Consider the following 20072-nt stretch of genomic DNA (forward strand, 5'->3'; position numbering starts at 1 on the left):
AACTTACAACCTTTGACACCTAAGTCCATCTTCTATCTCACTTAGTTAACTGGCTAGTGACAGATCATGTGAGGCTTCACAAAGTGAGTAAGCTATACACTGTCATGCAGGCATATTTGTAACAACTGTAAAAATAAAAAAAAATCTCTGCCTCCACATTTCCTGTCTCTCACTGTATTATCCATATAGGCAAAAATGCCCCCCAAAAAGATTGGTTTGAAATACTGCTCTCTTGATTTAATCTTTGTTTTGCTGTGATTTTTTTATATATATGATTCCCACTCACTGAACTAGATCACTGATCCTGTCTCCTACTCTCAGCTGGATCAACTTTAAGTGATTCTCCTTCTTCAGTTTAAATGGAGGGTGTCAATCAGCATTAAAGCACATTACCGCCACCTATGTTTGGACTGGAATTACATCACCACAAAACAAACACAAAGTAATAAAAAATTCAGTTATTAGGAAAAAAATCCGAAAATACACATATTGCATCTAGACAGCATGGAGATGTTGGTAATTTGTTTTTAAAAATGATTGATTTGCTCCATAAGTGAATAACTGATGTTTAGCTATGTCATTACTGCATTGACTCCAATTGTTCACATGAAAGAAACATTTAAAATCCTGTGAAAAATTCAGTTTTTGAGGCTCAATTTTTCATAAATCAAAGGAGGAGAGAGGAAATAGGTTTAAGAAGTTTTACAGTTTTTGAAAAAAAAACTGAGTGATGTACTTCATGATTTTTAATAGGTTTAAATGTACAAAAGTTTCTTCAATATTGAGTTCTGAAGCTGCAGCAAGTATGGTTGATTTGTTATGATTTTTCAAAGTTTTGAACTTTAGACGCTTGCTGTAGCACCACCATCAGGACTATTGGCTTGGGTTTACAGCTGAGGTAATCTGGCATGAGACTGGACCTTTGTGCAAAATTTGGTTAGCTTTCATCCATGGTCCAGTCCAAGCTATTTCTTTTATTTAATTTAGAGGCTTGCTGTGATGCCACCGTCAGGACAATTGTCTTGTGTTTCATGTTGAGGACATCTGATATTTTGATCTGTCATCATCATCATCATCCTTGCTGGGTCTTGAACCCACAACCCCTGACACCAAGCACCAGCTCCTAACTCACTGAGCTAATTGGCTGGAAGTGAGACCTGCTGTGTGGCTTCATTTGTTGACTCAGGGAGTCACTGTCCGGGCAGCTGTTGTCAAGGCAGATTTCAAAAATGGTCAAAATGTCAGAAATTCTGTTACCTGAACAAAAATCTGATAATACATAAATTGCACCTTGACAGCATGGAAATGTTGGTGATTTGTTTTTAACTTAAAGTGTTTTGCTTCATAAGAGAAAATTTGATGTTTAAAAATGCCACTCTTCCATTGACTCCAGTTGTTCCCATGAGAGCAGAATTCAAAATGTTCTCAAAAATTCAGTTTTTGAGATAAAATTCTGATATTTGCCAAACTCCATCAACCATGACTGCAAAATATTCTCAATTTTTTTCAGGAAGATTGAAAATGTATTTAGCAAGAATTTGATAGTATATGTTTACAGTACTGTTTACAGTCAAACATTTTGATGCACTGTAGGCTTAATTTTTGATAAATCAAAAATCCGAGAAACAAGTTTTGTGGAGGACGGTCTGAAGATGCTCTCTAGCAAGTTTGGTGACAATTGGGCAAAAACTGTGGGAGGAGATAGGTTTTATAAGTTTTTGAGTGATGGACTTTATAATTTGTAATGAGTTTAAGTGGACTAAAGTTGCAGCAGTATTGGGGCTACAGTTTGGTGAAAGTTTAAAAACTGTAGCATGTACTGTTGATTTTGTAGGTATTTTCAAAGTTTTTAAATTTAAACGCTTATTGTGCCCCCCCCAGGAGGAATATTGACATGTCCTTGGAATTAAGTAAATCTGGCATGGGGCCGGACATTTCTGTAAAGTTTGGTGAGTTTTCGCCCATGGGAAGTATGACTTCCTCGGAAGAAGAAAGAAAGAAAGAAAGAAAGAAAGAATTCCTAGGAATACAATAGTGTCCTGGCAGCTTAGCTGCCCGGACCCTAATTATCAGCAGAAATAACTATTTACAGAGAACATATATACAGTATTGGCTGAGCAGGAGTCCCTGGTGGTGCTGCTGGACAAGATGGGATGCCACAATAAGGACCCTGGATTCTTCTGGCTGTGAGTGGGACATCATCTGGGAGGTGGGGGGTGTGGGATGCATGTCTCCACTGTCCACCACATCGTCCATCATCGGGGTTTGCAGGGCTGATGCAATCGACGGCTGCCATGTCACTAAAATGTTTAAAAGAGAGGCAAGAATAAAATACTAATACTAAATACTAATGCACAACATTTTAAACATCCCACCACAAACTACTTCAACAAACAAAACTGTTTACAAAACACTTTGGTAACACTTTATAATAACGATCATTAGTAAGTCCTTTATAAGACATTAGTTAATGATGAACAAATCATGAACAAAACTTTAATAAACCTTTGTAAATGATTAGTTAACACTAAATTAACATATCACGAATATGTTGTAAGTCATCTGCAAATGACTTGTTAACCATGAAATATTCATGAACAAATCATTAGTAAATGATTACTTAATGATTTGTTGATATATTATGAATGAGTTGTGAGCCAAAGTGATTATAAGAAATTGTTAGTGCTGTTAACATGTCACAAATATGTTGTAAGTCATCTACACCTGATTAGTTAATTATGAAATATTTATGAACTAATCATTAGTGAATGTTTACCTAACGATTTGTTATGTAATGAAAGAGGCCTGTTCTTCATCTTTTATAACTCATGTGTAAATGTATTACTGAATCATCTATAAGTCATTTACAAGTGCTTTTGCATCCCCCTAATCTAAAGTGTAAACACTTCATCACCAGAGAATGTGTTCATATCATTTGTAGTCCTTCCTTACCTGTCACAAATTATCTATATATGTAAGTAAGTCATTTACAAACTTTTCAGCAGCCCCCTTATCTTAAATTTCAACTTTTCATGTACCAAGGAGTAGCATACCATTTTAATTGTTCCTCACCGGTTACAAAAAACAATCTACAGTCAAAGGACTCTTAAAAGTGACAAAAGATTTATTGCAAAAATGGAGTAACAAAAACACAAAAAACTGACCTTACATCACACTAAAAATTGGAACACAGCAGCACTGAGGGAACACTTGCTGCCTGGTGTAAGGTTCACCCACACCCATGTCAAACAAACATCCTGTCCCCCCTTTTACTTTCTCTTAATTATGGGGAGAAGCTTTCCATTTTTTTTGTAAATGCTCAACCTCTGACAACAGCGCGGGGTCATTGCTTAAAGCATCTGAACACTTCATGATAAAGATCTTCAGCTTTTGCCCTCTGGAGTGGCTGTGCAGGAGTTCTTCATACTTTGCCCGGGACAAAATAGTAAGCTCTGCAATCGCAGCACTGGCCACCACTGTGTTCCTGTCCACTCCGACAGCCGCGTAGGAAGATCTCAAGTTCTTCCCTCTTCTGAACTCACGTAAGACCGCCTTGTATCTTTTCACAGCTTGCTGTGGAGTTAAAGCTACAATTGAAAAGAAAAACAAAACAATACATTAAGTTTTTAATTGTTTAAAAATTAACCAAAACTTGCAAATTCTTGTACTACTCTTCTCAGACAGGCATTTAGATAGCATGTGGTATTTTATGTTTTAAATTGTGTTATGTCTATTTCCCCTTGTGTGTTTTATCTGTCGTTTATCTTTATTTCATTGCATGCATTATTAGCTCACTGTTAAGTTATAATAGCATATTGTTAAACATAAAAATGACTCTTTTTGGACCAAGGGGTAAACATAGATCAAGAATAGATGGTTTAATGCACTCATATAGTATGTTTTTGCAATTACTGGTCTTGAGGATAAACAGGTTTTTAGAGCCTACTTACCTCTCCTTACAAAGCTGTCTTTGCCTTTCTTCTCTTTTTTCCCCTTCTTTGCTTTTACTGTCTTCTTCTTTTTCTTGTCCTTATTACGCTTACTGACTTTCTTTCTCTCATTTTCAGATGATGAAGTGGAGGAGGATGAAGAGGAGGATGAAGACAAGGAAGACGATGTTGAGGAGGAAGATGAGACTGGCTCGAATGTCTCTGATGACTCTGAGTGGCTTAGGTCAGCTGAAAAGCCATGATCTGTCCCAGCACTGCTTTTCTTCTTGTCTAATGCAGAGAAAGAAAAATAGTAGAACTGTGACACATGGACGACACAATTACAGTTAAGACCTCATAACAATAATTAGAGAAAGAAGAGTATGTGGTAAAAAGGAAAATACATCATGTGAAAAGGGCTCATAGAGTTTAGATTCAGTCTCTTTTGCTAGATCACTACCTCTGCCTAAGTAAGCAAGTTTCAATGTGCCTTTTTGTGTGTGTTTGCAAGTTAGGTCCTGAATGCCTGTGTGTATGGAGAGAATTTTGTTCCTTTATTATTCAATCAAACAGAATAGATTTGAAACAAAAAAGAAAGATTTGAGAGCAAAAGAGAGTAAGTGGCAATCAAAATGTTTTTTTTTTTAGATCGAAACAGAACAGGTTGCAATTGAAAAAAAAATATGCGAGAGCATATTTCTTCAACTTCAATCAAAACTAATGTTTGTAAGTAAAACATACGACCATTTTGCTTATAAATCAGTCCACTTTGCTTTCAAGTTCTAAAGTTTTGCTTGCGAATTCAACTGCACTTGATGGGCGGGGCCTACGCTGGTAGATGAGAGAAGAGTTTCTATTGGCTGGTTTGACCTGGCTCCAGCGCCAGCTACGCCTTCCGCATTACACCCACTTCTCCCTTGTGCTGTATTGCTTGGAGGTAGAGTTTAGATTCTCTGCCCAAGCCCGAGCCCGGACTTATTTCCCACCACTATCCTCGGGCCGGGCTGGGCCCTTGATCAAGCATTTACTTTATTCATTTGCGATCCATTCCGTTCTGAATAAACAAACAATGCAGTGTACATGCATCATCCTTGTTGCATTATTCATTAAGATAATTGTAAACAGACTTCTGTAGTTCAAACAACTCGGAGTTGTAGTTGAGAGCGTCAGTTATAACAGCTCACTGTAACGTGGGCTGGTGAAGGGGAAGGTGATCGTCAGCTTTAGTGCGGTGCCTCCGGTTACTCAAGAGACGGCAGGCAACGTGTGGGGGTTTCCGCACGGCACTTTTATTCATAATACTGACCACACCATGCCAGGTCTCTACGGCACTAGATGTTACAGGCATACGCAAATGATCCAGGCCGAGGTTCTTGCACCAACACTTTACTAAATAAAGACAAAATAAAATGGGGAGTCTTCGCTCTGTCGGCAGCATCCTGTCTCACGAGGAGCGGAAGTACACCTGCTCATCTTCATCGTGCAGGTTACATTACCCACTAAACAAAAGGAGGCGCCACCTAGTGGCGCTACATTGAATAACTCTTAATGTTACACCACGTATTAAAAAATTGTCGGGTTTAAATCAGGCTCGGGCTCATAATTACAGTTAATGTGTCGGGCCGGGCTCAGACACAACGTACACGGGCTGGGGTAGGGTCGGGCTTGATTTTTTGGGCCTGATCTAAGCTCTACTTGGAGGTAAGTTGATAGCCTGTTGTTCTTGAAACGTTTCCCATAAGTAATGAATTGCGCTATATATCGTTGGCTACAGCCAACAACAACAACAACAACAACAAGTAATGAATTATAATGCCATGCTGCTGCAAGCACACTGATTAGCAGCAACATGGTTGTCTCTGCTAGTCACGGCCTGAGCAGAGTAGCTACTCCTCCCGGCTCCGTTCTCACTACAGCTGTTCTAATGTCAACAAACACACGTGGCGAATAATTTAACAAATTCACACACATATTTCTAACCAGCCAGCATTACTGGTCTATACAGGAGCACCTGCGTCAGGCGGTCCGACTTAAATGACACTAAATGATGCTTTTGACCTCCGAGATGTAGAATGTGTAGGCTATAGAAGAGAAACGCACATTTCAGCACCACTGATCTGTTTGTTGACATTAGAACAGCTGTAGTGAGAACGGAGCCAGGAGGAGTAGCAGCAGCCCGCTACACAGTGGAAACTGGCACCGCGTTCAGCGGTAGTTTAGTAATCCACGGTAGTACTGGTGTGTAGGAACCATGACGTTTTGGCACCGCGAGTACCATGCAACACTAAATGTTTAAATCACAGCCCTACGTTGTATACGCCTCCCTGTAATTCACTCACTCATTAGGCTACTCTGCTCAGGCCGTGACTAGCAGAGACAACCATGTTGCTGCTAATCAGTGTGCTTTCAGCAGCAGGGCATTATAATTCATTACTTGTTGTTGTTGTTGTTGTTGTGAATGTACGGCAGGCTGTAGCCAACGATATATAGCGCAATTCATTACTTATGGGAAACGTTTCAAGAGCAACAGGCTATCAACTTACCTCCAAGCAATACAGCACAAGGGAGAAGTGGGTGTAATGCGGAAGGCGTAGCTGGCGCTGGAGCCAGGTCAAACCAACCAATAGAAACTCTTCTCTCATCCACCAGCGTCAAGTGCAGTTGAATTCGCAAGCAAAACTTTAGAGCTTGCAACCAAAGAGGACTGATTTGCAAGCAAAGGTTTTTAACTTGAAAGCAAAGAGGACTGATTTATAAGCAAAATGGTCGTATGTTTTTACTTACAAACATTAGTTTTGATTGAAGTTGAAGAAATATGCTCTCTCATATTTTTTTTTCAATTGCAACCTGTTCTGTTTTGATCTAAAAAAAAAAAAAAATTTGATTGCCACTTACTCTCTTTTGCTCTCAAATCTCTTTTTTGGTTTCAAATCTATTCTATTTGATTGAATAATAAAGGAACAAAATTCTCTCCATAGTGTGTACTGTAACAGTAAATAAAAACAATATGTTTTTCCTAGAACCCTGTGCCCTCTCACCAAAAGGCATGTAAACCCTGGCTGAGCTGGCCTTACAACAGCACAGCTGTTGGGGATGCTGGCACTCCTGAAATGATAGACATTTGTGTTAATTTATATCACTTAACCGTGAACTTAAGAGAAAAGTGAAGCATGATGCAATCGTGAAACTTATTTGCAGAAAATCATACTAAGTTGACGATTAGTTTATTCTACATAGTGCTGGTTGTGAAAAAAACTGAAATATATATACAAAGTGGTGAAATGAAAGTATCTTGTAGTCTCATGTTAATAAAGGACGAACTATTCAGAGAAGTTTCTGACTAGTATAACAGCTGCTAGCTTGAAAGCTCCACTTTCATGTCAAAACAACAGTTAAACAGGACAATAATTTTACAGGCATTATTATTATAACTAAGCATCAACCAACCAATTATCTACTGCCCAATTTTATTTGTGTCAGTAACAAAAGGAAATGCAAAAGTCCCTAACTGGAATAACACTTCACTAACATAATAACTCAATACCACGGCATGCTGCAGCAAACCATTTGAGGTCAAATGATAGAAATGCAGTCTGTGCATTTCACTGAAATGTGCACTGTGTAACCAGTGAACTAAGTCCACTGTCCAAAAATGAGTTAACGTGTGTCAAGTGCATACGGTGGCCAGTTTCTCCCGACAGACCAGCAGAAAGTCGTAGTGTAGCATTCAGTTATTACAGACATCGCTAGCGACCAGTTGGTTAGCTAGCGAAATTGCCAAGTTAGCTTTTAGCAATCACTACAGAGGGTGAGGGACGCTAAGCTGTACAATAAATACCTAACTACTGAGAGTACCTACCTGTGCTGTTACCAGCTTCATCTGGTTGTGCTTCACTCATGGTTGTTGAATCTGTATGTTGTGCAAGACGTTTTTTGGAACGAGTAGAGTGTGTGTGGGTCCCAGTCGAGGCGGCCATGACTACTCTGACGATGAAATTATTTTTTCCCATGAAGCCGCTCGTCATTTCTGGCAGGACCATGAAGTGTATGGATGGAACATAGGAAGAGGTCTAACGTTAAGCTGGTGTTCAGAAAAGATGCCTGGTTTAGCAAACAAGTTGAGAGAGCTGGTCGAGGGGAAGAAATCTACAAAGAAACACCTGAAACTTATCGAATGGCTGCAAAAGAAACATATACTCAAAAGAAAAATGAAATGCAGTTCCTGTGGTCATATGATGAAGTTGAAGAAACGTGACTGCACTGACCGCTTTGAATGGTAAGCTTTGGCAGTAGTTAACCCATCACTGGTGGAAGTATTGAGATCTTGTATTGGTAAAAACAGGTAGTAAGTAAAAATAGAAATACCTCAATGTAAAATAGCCTATTTATTTGCAAATCTAAGTCACCATTAGTTATTTTATTACAGTAGTCAGGGGCGGTTCCTCATATGGGCAATATGGGCAGCCGCCCAGGGCGGCATTTGTGGAGGAATGACTGAAATGAATGAATGAAAAAAAGCACACAAAAAAAAGCGAGCGGACAGTCGCCCACAGGAACCGGCTCTGTAGCAGCCGCTACTGGGCTTATCTCATGTCGGCGGATCTCCCCGGTGCCGACCCGTACCGGCTGCCTTAAATCTGTTTGCATGCATTTCATCCGGTTCTAGTATTGCTCATTTACACGTCAAGTCAATATGTCATGTTGCCGTGTGGGGAGTGTGCGGCTGGGCGCCCTCTGTTTTATAAAGGTGCGTCTGCTGCTGAGAGAGTCTCACATACCGAGGCTGTGGAAGAAGGGGGAGGGGGGCGGTGGATAGTTTCACCTACTGGACCTCAGCTCTCATACTGGTGCGGGGGGTAGCGGGGGATTCAGAATCAGAATCAGAATTCTTTTATTAGTCCCGCAAACGGGGAAATTTGTGTGTCACAGCAGTCAAAGGACACTTCAATATAACAATAAGCAATAATAATAGTAAAAAATAAACAATGTAATAAAAAGGTAAGAAATAGAATTGTATATACATAGTATGTACACAAACAGTGTAATTATACAGTGTGGGCAGTGTATTGTTATTAATAAATAATAAATATGAGTATGAAAATTGCCCAGTTACTGCAAACCAAAAGGAGAAATCAGTCATGTATACATTCATATTAGATTCATTTGATAGTGCACAACTAATGCAATCAGTAGGCTAAAGTCAATCACATCACGAATTGTTTCCAAATAAAGCACATTTCAGTCATAATAATATTGTGAATATTAGTTTAATAAAAAGTTATTTTGTGCATTAGTTTTTTTTTTTCTGGGGGTGGGCTGGCTGAAGGTGAGGTTCGCCCAGGGCGTCACGCAAACTAGGACCGCCACTGACAGTAGTAGTACAGAAAATGAGCTTCAAAATGTATTTAAAGTATCAAAAGTAAAAGTACTCATTACACAGCAGAATGCCTCCGTCAGAGATTGTTATGATTTATAAACTCATATTTTTCATATGTAGAAGCTTGAGGGCATTAGTAACTGTAACTGTCTGTTTTACTTTTCACTTATCTCCCAGGAGGTGTCAGCGAAGCAGCCACAGAGGCAGACAAATAAGGAAGTCAATTAGGCACAGGTCAATTTTCAGCCATTCCAAAGTCTCCCTCTTCAATTGGATGAGATTTGTGTACAGGTTAGTTTAACAATTAACAATATTATTATGTAAAATGTATTGCCTACATTTTGTACTCTTTCTGCTCTTGCCATTGTGCTTTTGTTCATGCATTTTCTCATTTATTTTCAAGGTTTTCTCAAGGACTTCGGTTACGGCAAATTGATATGATGGAAGACAACATAGCAGAGAGCTCTGCAACCTTGTCCATGATGGCCAAAAAAGTGCGAGAAGCATGTGTGGTGGCAATGGAAAGACTAAAAAGACGAACAGGACAGCATATAGGAGGACGAAGACAGTTTGTTGTAATAGATGAAAGTCACTTCCGACATAAAAGAAAGGCAAGTACAATTATTATTGTGAAAGTAAAATGATTACATTTAGTATTAATAATAATATATTCAGCTAGCCACACCACTGTTATTACCCAGGGTTTACACTTTATTGTGATCTATGAAAATTAATTCAAACTAATTTGTGTCCTATCATGTCCTTTTCTTCTTTTTAAAACAAAATACTGTCACAGTATGGACGAGGGAGAATGGATGGTGGATGGAAAAGGAGGAAGTGGGTGTTTGGAATGCTGGGTGTGAAGCACAGAATGGGCTCATCTGCAAAACCAGTCCTCCGCTTGGTTGAAAGGAGGACTAGAAGAGAACTGATTCCACTCATAGCTCACCATGCCAAGAGAGGGTCCATCATCATCAGCGATGAGTGGCGGGCCTACCGACATGCTCTGCCTCAGCTAGGTTACAGACATTACACTGTGAACCACAGTGTAGCATTTGTTGATGCACAAACAGGAGCACTTAGAGAGGGCTTGGAGAACCTATAAGGAGACTGTTTGGAGGCTAAGGGGTAACCGTACAGAAGAATTACTGGTAGACCACCTGGCAGTGATTGAATGGCATGAATGGCTTGCAAAAGAACATCGTAATGGAGCACTAGGCCGACTCAATCATGACATTGGGAAACTGTATAGATAAGTTGTAATGACAAATTGTAAATGCAGCTAATTGGTTTTTTTTATCATTCTGCAGTTAGTTGCTCACCCTTTGATCCTGTACTGAAGTAAAGGGCTAAAAACTGCATGACGTAGTGCATAACAATCTTGTAACTTAAGGGTCAACTAAACACTTAAAAAAAATGGTAAGCTTCTCCCCATAATTAAGAGAAAGTAAAAGGTGGGACAGGATGTTTGTTTGACATGGGTGTGGGTGAACCTTACACCAGGCAGCAAGTGTTCCCTCAGTGCTGCTGTGTTCCAATTTTTAGTGTGATGTAAGGTCGGTTTTTTGTGTTTTTGTTACTCCATTTTTGCAATAAATCTTTTGTCACTTTTAAGAGTCATTTGACTGTAGATTGTTTTTTGTAACCGGTGAGGAACAATTAAAATGGTATGCTACTCCTTGGTACATGACATGGCTCACAACTCATTCATAATATATCAACAAATCATTAAGTAATCATTTACTAATGATTTGTTCATGTATATTTCATGGTTAACAAGTCATTTGCAGATGACTTACAACATATTTGTGATATGTTAATTTAGTATTAACTAATCATTTACAAAGGTTTATTAAAGTTTTGTTCATGATTTGTTCATCATTAACTAATGTCTTATAAAGGACTTACTAATGATCATTATTATAAAATGTTACCAACACTTTAAATAGGAATAGCTTTAAAATTATTTTACTTGCCCTCTAAAGGTAGTCATGGTCAAGTACACCCTCCTCCAGGGCAGACACCTCGGCAGACAGCTGGTCCCGCCACGGTGCACCACTGGCTGCCTCCAACTCGTTCTCCCCCTCATCCTCTGGCATGTCGTCCTGCACTTCATCCTCTGGGGCCATGATGTCACCAGCACCCAGGCAAATGTTGTGCAGGACGGCACATGCTGTTATGACCTGTAGAAAACAAGAGAAAACAAAGATTAAGTTAATGTAATTGTAATTTTATTTTAATTAATTAATTTACTGTTATTCACCATCTAACAATAATTCTGTTCTGTTGTGTAATAACATACGTGAGACACAAAGGTGTGGTGCACCTCTAGCGCTTGGAGGAAGATGGCTCTGAACCTCGTCTTCATCATCCCAAAGGCACGCTCTATGATGGAGCGTGCCCTGGAGTGATGGGCATTGAAGCGCTGGGCTCCCACACCTTGCACTGGTTGTTTGTAGGGAGTGATGAGGGGGAGTGGATGTTGGAGGCATGGGTATCCACCGTCTGCCAAGATGAAGTACCCTGGAGGAGGGTAGATGCCACGCCTGTACAGTGGGCTGTGCCGGAGGACCCTGGAGTCGTGCACCAACCCCGGCCAGCCCACATACGTGTCGATGAAGCGGCCCTGATGGTCACAAACTGCTTGCAGGATGATGGAAGGAAACAGTTTCCTGTTTCTATAGCACTGACCATCAGGACTGCTTGGTGGCTTGATCCTGACATGGCAGCCGTCGATTGCTCCAGCAGCTTTTCGAAAAGCTCTGTGTCTTGCCAGCCCTGCAAACCCTGAGTTACTGTCGCCAGGTCGTCTGCGGTCTTGGGGAGTTGGATGACCCTGTGGCGAATGGCCACCACCTCCTCAGTAACTCGATGGATGATGCGGTGAACAGTGGAGCGAGGCATCCCAAACACCCTTGAGACCACCCTGTACGATGTCCCACTCGCCAGCCAGAAGAGAAAGACCAATGTCTCTATTGTGGCACCCCATCCGTGTCGTCTTTCCTGGTGGAGAAGGTCCAGCAGCACCGCCAGGGACTCTCTGCTCAGCCTGAAGTCTTTGGTGGTGTCATGATCATCGAAGAACAGTTGAAAAATTGGAACATCTAGATTGATCCGGCAGTACAGTGGCCTTGTCTGGATGGAGAAAGGAGGGTAAGAACAGGAGGACATAAATGATTAAACAATAGCTATTGAATTTCAGTCAATACGACAATTAATTAACTAATTAATGTTAAAGCTTAGACCAATAATGCTTTATCTGTCCATCTATCCACTTTGGCTTCTCAATATGGTTTTGATGTTTAAAGACACAACATTTTAATATTGATTTAAGTCAGGGTTTATTTACAGGGTTCGTACACATTTTACTATTCAATTCAATCACTTTATAAGCCAAGCATTTAAACTCAAATTCAAGCACTTTTCAGACCTTGAAAAACACAGCGTTAAAATTACAGCATTTTCAAAGATTTTAGATTTTAAGCACCTGTACGAACCCTGTATCAAGTCTTGTGGTGAAATGACATTGACCATGTCAATCTATACTTAATATGGCTTGTCATTTAACTGTATCGTTTATTAACGGGTATACTAATCACCACGGACTACGCTAGCTATGTATGAACATTAAAATGGGTTAAAATAACAGGTTTAACGTTACCTCCCCACGGTTCTCTCTCAGCCGGAGATAAACAAGCCGCCGGTGTTGCTGTCGACGCAGCCGCCTCTCCTCTTCCTCAAACAAAAAATATATTAAAAAAAACAAAACCTCTGGCTCCATCATTGTCGTCTGTCAGTTGTCGTTTCTGTGTTGTCTGTCAGTTGTCGTTTCTGTGTTGTCTGTCAGTTGTCGTTTCTGTGTCGTCTGTCAGTTGTATTTTCTGTAATGTCAATTTGTATCGTTGTGACCGGTGTTTTTCCCAGGCTTGGCCGGCAGAAGTGATGACGTCGTGACGCAATCAGGAAATGCTCACGTAGGCTAGACCGTCCCATTTACCGACAGTTGACCCAGCCTTTGGAGGAGCCTCCGAAGCCGTTGCCTCCGTAGACCGCGTAGGCTTGGTCCTTCCAAGGCTGCAGCCCCTGAATTGGGACACAGCTCTCGATCTCCAAGACCCTGGAGTGGCCTCCAAATCCTTGGTGACCTTCCAGAGGCTGTTGTCAAGGTAAGAGCTAGTATTTCTTCAAATACATTGAATACATACTCCCATACATGAACTATGTATTAATTATGAATTATGAAATCAAAGTAAAATGAAATGTATTTCTCTTAGCTCATAATGTGCAATGCTGTGTGTGTGTGTGTGTGTGTGTGTGTCTCATTTCAGGCAATCAAAACCAGATTTGCAGAGGTGCTGGAAAGTGAGACTGCCGTCTTGGCTGCGGTGACACTGCCCAGATTTAAGCTACGTTGGCTGCGGACACAGGAAAGGAAGGACAACGCCAAGGCAAGTCTGCTGGCGGAGTGCCGGAAAAATGCCCAATGATGAAGACCAGCTAACAGGTACCAACGCACCAACGCGCAGCCTCAGCACCGACTCAGCCATAGAGGATGAATTATTTTCCTTTGAGGATGAGGAGGACACCTCTGCTTCTGTGGAAAGCCAAGTCACTGACTATTTAAAATCAGGAGCACAAGGGATGGACACTCTTAACGGATTCCCACTGATAAAGAACATTTCACTAAAATACAATGCAGCCACTCCATCCAGTGCCCCAGTAGAGAGACTATTTAGCCTGGGGAAGCTGGTCTTCACCCCAAAGAGGAACAGGCTGACAGACAAGAGGTTTGAAATGCTGCTGCTTCTTAGATACAACCAGTGGTTTGAAGGGTAGGATGGTTAGGCTACATGAGTTAGTCGGATACATGACGGATAAATGAATAGATGAGTGTTTTAGAAGGAGTGTTTGGATGGGTAGATAAATATCTAGGAGCTAAAGTTCAATCTTTAAAAGCACTCCATCTTGTTAAACTGTACTTTTTTAATGAAGATAAAGAAATACAGCAGCCTATGTCTTCCAGACTATTTATCTCAGGTTGTTAGAGTTTGATTTATTTAATTTGCTACAGTTCATGCAAACACACTTTATATTATTTAACTGTTTACTTTTGAAGAAAATATTTGAAATACAGAATGTCTACCAGACCACTTGTCTGAGACTGGGAGTTTGATGTATTTAATTAAGAATAAGGCTACAGAGCTAAACACAATTTTTTGTTGTTTAAATGTTTACTTTTGTTGTGAACAAAATACTTGGAAGTACAGGTTGTTTACTTGACCAGTTGTCTCAGGTTGTGAGAGTTTGATTTAATTTGCTATAGAGTTAAACGCACTTTATATAGTTTAACTGTTTACTTTTCTTACAAAGATAATACTTGAAGTGCAGGATAAACCTCTTGCTGTCTGTCGATGTGCAATAAATATCGAAGGTTATGTACAAGCACCTGTCTGTTCTACTCATTTCAACTGACTTGTGAAAACAGCTAAAAAAAAATCCGAATTCTTTGACATATAGCAACTTTTTTTTTTAACTGTAACGCAAATAGTTACTTTCCCTGGTAACGAGTTACTTTTATTATAGAGTAATTCAGTTACTAACTCAGTTACTTTTTGGAACAAGTAGTGAGTAACTATAACTAATTACTTTTTTAACCTTCTGGAGTCCCTGGACGCGCCCGCGCGTCTTAATCACGTGACAGATTAATGACGACGCAGCAGCAAGACGCAGCCTTGTCCCAAGTCTGTTTCAACTGGTGTCGAAAGTGCTGACCACAAACTACATATTCGTTTTTAAATTGTGTTGATAGGCCAAATAAAACCAGATTTATGATACATTATTTACGCCATACTTTTTCCTGAATATTTTCGTCACCTTCGATGCACGTTCGGTGCATTTAGAGACCGGAAAAGCGAGTAAGTGAGTGTAACGAAAGTGCTGGCAGCAAAAAAAAACAAAACCAAAAACCATGGCAACCACTCATTCATTGGTGGAAAAATGCACCACATCGATCAATCAAAAAATAATGTGGCAAAGTGCGGTATTTAGTTGCTGGGGAAAAAAGGGAAAGTTGTGGGAGTTACGGCGGCGATAGATAGAGACAGAGATAGTGATAGCGAGTTTTGAGATTGGAGTTATTTGTGACATTTAGCGTATTTTGAGTGCATAGTTAGTGTGTAGTGGTTTAGTGTAGTGTGTAGGGTCGTGTGTTTAGTGTGTAGTGCAGTCGTTTTTTTGTTTTGTGTGACAAAACGATGAGACGGCTGATGAATGTGGAGCGGGCGGCGGAGCTCTTCTTCGAGCTGGACGAAGCGGAGGGAGACGCGGCGGAGCCCGAGTCTGACTCTGAGCCGGAGAGTGAGGAGTTTGACGACGAAGTGGATGATCCCTCGTTTGTTTTGGAGGAGGAGAGAGAGGAAGAGGAGCCTCCGACGTGTGTACGGAGTAGGAGATCCGCCCAGCGGACGGGACGGCGCGGCACGCCCACCAAGAGGACGGGACGGCGCGGCACACCCACCAGGTCCTGGTCCCCGCTGGCTCATGCAGCAGAGCCATGCAGCAGCTCTGAGCCCTGGAAGACAGAGGAGGATGCTGACACTGCCCCAGTAGTAAGCAGGTTCCAGCCTCACAGACCACCAGGAGTCCAGGTAGAGACACTTTCCCCCCACAGTCCAAAAGACCTTTTTCTTTTGTTTTTTGCCACTGACACGGTCAATACCATCTGCAGCAACACCAACAAAAATGCTGCAAAAAACAAAGAGTCAGGGAAAAAATACAAGTGGACTGACGTAGAGAAGGAGGACCTGTATGAGTTTTTTGGTCTCCTGATCTACATGTCATTGGTGTCGCTGCCGAGTCTCCAGGACTACTGGAGACAGAATCACATTTTGTCTGTGCCACTTCCAGCCAAAGTGATGACCAGAGACAGGTTCAGGTCCATATTCTGGAACATCCACCTCAGTGATCCCGAGGAGGATGCAGAGAACGACAGGAAGAAGGGGACACCAGGCCATGACAAACTGTTCAGAGTCAGGCCTCTGTATGATGACATCCTCCTTGCCTGCCAGTCTTATTACCACCCGAGGAGGGAGCTGTCAGTGGATGAAAGGATGGTGGCAACTAAGGCAAAGACCGGCATGACACAGTACATGAAAGATAAGCCAACTAAATGGGGGATAAAACTTTTTGTATTGGCTGAGTCGAGCAGTGGCTACACCATCAGGTTCAGCATTTACACTGGGAAGGCTGTAACTGCAAGTGAGCATGGGCAGTCTTATGATGTAGTCATGGACCTCATTCAGCCATCCTGTCTTGGTACTGGGTACCATATCTACATGGACAATTTCTACACCAGCCCCAAACTGTTCATGGACCTGGCCAGCATGAAGTTTGGAGCATGTGGCACCTACAGGGAGAACAGAAGAGGATGCCCCAGAGGGAGGGCAAATGCTCTCACCAAAAAATGTGGAAGAGGATCAGTGAGATGGATCAGAGAGGGGCCACTGGTGTTTGTGAAGTGGATGGATACACGGGAGGTGTCTGTGTGCTCCACCATCCATCCTGCATTTTCAGGTGAGACAGTGCAGAGAAGAGTGAAGGATGGAGATGGACGCTGGGCTGTGAGAGACATCCCCTGTCCCACACCAATCATGGCCTACAACAAGAGCATGGGTGGGGTCGACCTGTCAGACCAGCTCATCCAGTACTACTCAACCCACAGAAAAACTGCTCGCTGGTACCGGACCGTGTTGCTGCACTTCCTGGACATTGCAACAACAAATGCCTTCATCCTGCACCGTGAGATGAGCAATGCCAAGCAGGTGCAGCCCATGACACACAAGGACTTCATGGTGGAGCTGGTGTCTCAGCTTTGTGGCATGGACAAAGCAGGTGTTCCCCAGAGCAGGAGGGCTGATCACATTCCTGTGCCCATCACCACAGACACAGACGCTGGCCATAAAGCCACCAAAGGCAGACTGAAGTGCAAGCGCTGCCTTCAGGTGGACAACAGGAGGAGTGACACACCCTGGAAGTGTCAGGCCTGTGATGTGCCCCTCTGTGTTGTGGTGGACAGGAACTGTTTTTTTGAGTGGCACAAATCATTTGTGTGCCATTTGTGTTTTGTAAATAGTTGTACAAAAAACGCCTGAGGCATTGCCTGCATTTTAATGTAAATAGTGGTAAATTAGTCTGTTGTGTGTTAAAATTGTACAAAGGTTTTGAATTTCACAATTTATATTTGCATTATAAGTTATAAAAATGGTTGGTTAAACATATTTGTGGTTTTCACAATAAAAAATATAACTTTTTTCTACTCGGATTTTATGTTTTCTGTGTGATTTTAGGTCCACTGTGTTAGTATAGTATGTCTATAGTATATATATATATAGTAAGTAGGTTGTGCTGAAAAAAATGACACCAAACAAGGCAAGGTAAACAGTTTTTAAGGTGAAATATAAAGGTAAAATGAAAAGTAGTCAAAAACGGCCAATTATACCCTTGACTCCAGAGGGTTAAAGTAACGTTCCCAACACTGGTGCTTATGCACACAGCAACAGGATCCTGGTGCGAGGCCTCACATCCCAACAGAAGATAACTAGTGCATCTCTGAAAGCGTCCTGGGTGCTTGCAAAGCACAACAAGCCATTCACTGACACAGAGGTCTTCAAGGAGATGATGGTGACAGTTTTGGAGGAACTTGATACCAACAAGTCGATGGATGATGTGATCGGGTCAGTGAAACAGATAGGGCTGGGTATCAATCAAAAATTTTCGATTCTGGTACCAATACCGATACCTTCACTTCTATACCGGTTCCTGAACGATACTTTTTTCGATACCAATTTTATAATATTAATTCTTACACAAAGAATATTACATAACACATTACAGTACAAATCTTGAGTTTTATTTCAGCTGTTTTTCAACAGATTTACAGTGTTTGATTTGATTTTTTTCATTGGAGGCAACACAAAACATTTTTTTTCAGCTTCTGGCCCCTGCAGTATTTGCAAAACAATAACTGAACAGGTCCATCACTCAACAAAATATAGAGAAATGTCTCACAAAGCAACGTCACATGACCATACAACTGTGAGGTAGTAACTGGTCGTGTCTTTGGCAACTTATATGAGGAAAAGCCTCTGTCCTCCTGTCTGTCCGACCGACTCTTATGTTGCGTTCCAGTTACATGGGAGAACACTCGCCCGAGTTGGAAAGTGGGAAATCTCGCAGCTGTCTCGCGACATTTCACAGAGGCACGCCCCCTTTTGGTCGGAATATCCACTTTCCGACTCGGTCCTCCTGAGAGTACACCGAGTTGAGCCAGATTTGGCAAACGACTTGACAAACAAAGATGGCTGCACCCATAATTGATGTATTTTCTTTGTATTTGTACCACGTTGGTCGTTTAAATGTCGATTTTAAATGCTCTTACACACTTTATTACATTGCTACTTTAATCCGGTCACCAATTTATGCATTGCACGGTCTTGCTGTGCCTGCAATACAATGTAAAGTGTTTTCGAGCTGGTTTGCTAAATAGGCTAATGTAGCTAACAATAACAAAACAATGACTAGCTTGCTACTGCCCCGATGGCATCCATGTTCTTCCGACTTGTCGTGTAGCGATGACAAACGGGAACGCTAAAAGTGCGACAAGCCAGGAAATGACGTCACGTTCTCGCGTAAGAGCAACTCGGGCGAGTTGTCTCCCATGTAACTGGAACGCGGCATTAGTCACATTTCTGGCCGAAAAACAGCGTCTGTCCCTGTCAAAAAACTTAAACTCACCAACTGTTTGTCAACCCTCCCGACCGAGGCGCCGGCTTTCTGTGTGAATCATACTCTGGTTCGTCTTTTACGCCGGAGCTGCTCGGCTCTGTGTGAACAACCAATGGCGGAGAATTGGCGAACCGCCACTGCGGCGATAATGCGACGTCTGTGTGAAAAGGACTGGTAACTTGTGGTTGTGATGGTAACTTGTGACCTTTGCTTGCACACTGTACGCCAAAATCATTTTCCCGGTTCGCACGTAAATTTTTTATGGGGCAAATGCGAGTGAAATACTCGCAGTATAGAACCCTGCACAGGCGGACTTAAGTGCTGAGAGGAGGATGGTCGGTCCGCTCATCTTGCAGTCAAACACTTCCTGCATGCCGCAATCACGTGTAACGTTACATCCAATCATCAGCAGCATTATCAGATCTTGATCCCGTGATTAACCTCTGGGAACTGAAACTTGGCACCGAAAGACGAGGCATATTTTGATACTCGGTACTACAGAAGCATTTCGGTCGGTGCCATAAAAGAACCGAAGTTTGGTACCCAGCCCTAGAAACAGATGTCGCTCTCTGCGAGGTCCACTGTCCGCCGCTTAGAAGTGCTGTCTGATGCGGAGCAGGGTACAATTATCGATGGTGTCAGTCACGCAAACTACTTATCCTTAGCCATTAATGAGAGCACTGACAACACAGATGTAGCCTAGTTGTGCGTTTATGTGAGATACTTTGATGGGAAGGATTTCAAGGAAGAGCTGCTGTCTCTAATTCCATTAGAAGGGCACACCAATGGAGATGCTATATTTGCGAAACTGGAAGAGTTGTTTCAGTTGCATTCATTATCATTTGAGAGGGTTAACCTAATCGTGACAGACGGGGCTAATGCTATGGTGGGAAAGCACAGAGGTCTGGTGAGCAGGCCCAAATGCATGGGCTGCACTGCCTCATCCACCAAAGTGTCCTCTGTGCCAGACTGAATGGTGAGCT

General features: G+C 41.8%; 3 protein-coding genes and 1 long non-coding RNA gene across 6 annotated transcripts in view; 1 reads left to right on the forward strand and 3 right to left on the reverse strand.

The window, feature by feature from the left end:
- chst1 (carbohydrate (keratan sulfate Gal-6) sulfotransferase 1) overlaps positions 1-20072 on the reverse strand; it is a 47870-nt gene that overhangs the window by 14151 nt on the left and 13647 nt on the right. The window lies entirely within an intron of this gene.
- LOC311263648 (uncharacterized protein) lies at positions 3122-7984 on the reverse strand. 2 transcript variants are annotated; one of them, XM_084363868.1, is made up of 4 exons: positions 7789-7927; positions 6968-7034; positions 3951-4220; positions 3122-3587 (listed from the first exon to the last, which is right to left on the reverse strand). In XM_084363868.1, exons 1-4 carry the CDS (start codon positions 7807-7809, stop codon positions 3280-3282), a joined length of 666 nt encoding a protein of 221 aa, XP_084219994.1. In that variant the 5' UTR covers positions 7810-7927; the 3' UTR covers positions 3122-3279. The 2 variants fall into 2 exon arrangements, with proteins under 2 accessions (XP_084219994.1, XP_084219993.1); XM_084363867.1 differs by lacking the exon at positions 6968-7034 and having other exon boundaries at positions 3124-3587; positions 7789-7984.
- On the forward strand, positions 9748-10988 carry LOC311263649. Its single transcript, XR_014623372.1, has 2 exons — positions 9748-9917; positions 10103-10988. It is a non-coding gene; the product is annotated as an uncharacterized lncRNA (long non-coding RNA).
- Positions 11289-13561, reverse strand: LOC311263647 (uncharacterized protein). The gene is made up of 3 exons (XM_084363866.1): positions 12968-13561; positions 11609-12441; positions 11289-11489 (listed from the first exon to the last, which is right to left on the reverse strand). The coding sequence occupies exons 1-2, from the start codon at positions 13088-13090 to the stop codon at positions 11692-11694; spliced, it is 873 nt and encodes a 290-aa protein (XP_084219992.1). The 5' UTR covers positions 13091-13561; the 3' UTR covers positions 11289-11489; positions 11609-11691.

This window comes from Pagrus pagrus (genome assembly GCF_965226575.1).
Source record: "Pagrus pagrus genome assembly, chromosome: 10".
Classification (NCBI taxonomy): Eukaryota; Metazoa; Chordata; class Actinopteri; order Spariformes; family Sparidae; genus Pagrus; species Pagrus pagrus.

What these genes read in the sequence shown, in the direction of transcription:
- LOC311263647 (XM_084363866.1), bottom strand. Translation starts at nt 13,090, where the DNA reads ATGATGGAGCCAGAGGTTTTGTTTTTTTTAATATATTTTTTGTTTGAG. An exon ending in TGAGAGAGAACCGTGGGGAG is followed by an intron (nt 12,442 to 12,967) that starts GTAACGTTAAAC and finishes TTCTCCATCCAG; the next exon opens with ACAAGGCCACTGTACTGCCG.
- LOC311263648 (XM_084363867.1), bottom strand. Translation starts at nt 7,969, where the DNA reads ATGGTCCTGCCAGAAATGACGAGCGGCTTCATGGGAAAAAATAATTTC. An exon ending in TGAAGCTGGTAACAGCACAG is followed by an intron (nt 4,221 to 7,788) that starts GTAGGTACTCTC and finishes TCTCTGCATTAG; the next exon opens with ACAAGAAGAAAAGCAGTGCT. An exon ending in AGACAGCTTTGTAAGGAGAG is followed by an intron (nt 3,588 to 3,950) that starts GTAAGTAGGCTC and finishes TTTCAATTGTAG; the next exon opens with CTTTAACTCCACAGCAAGCT.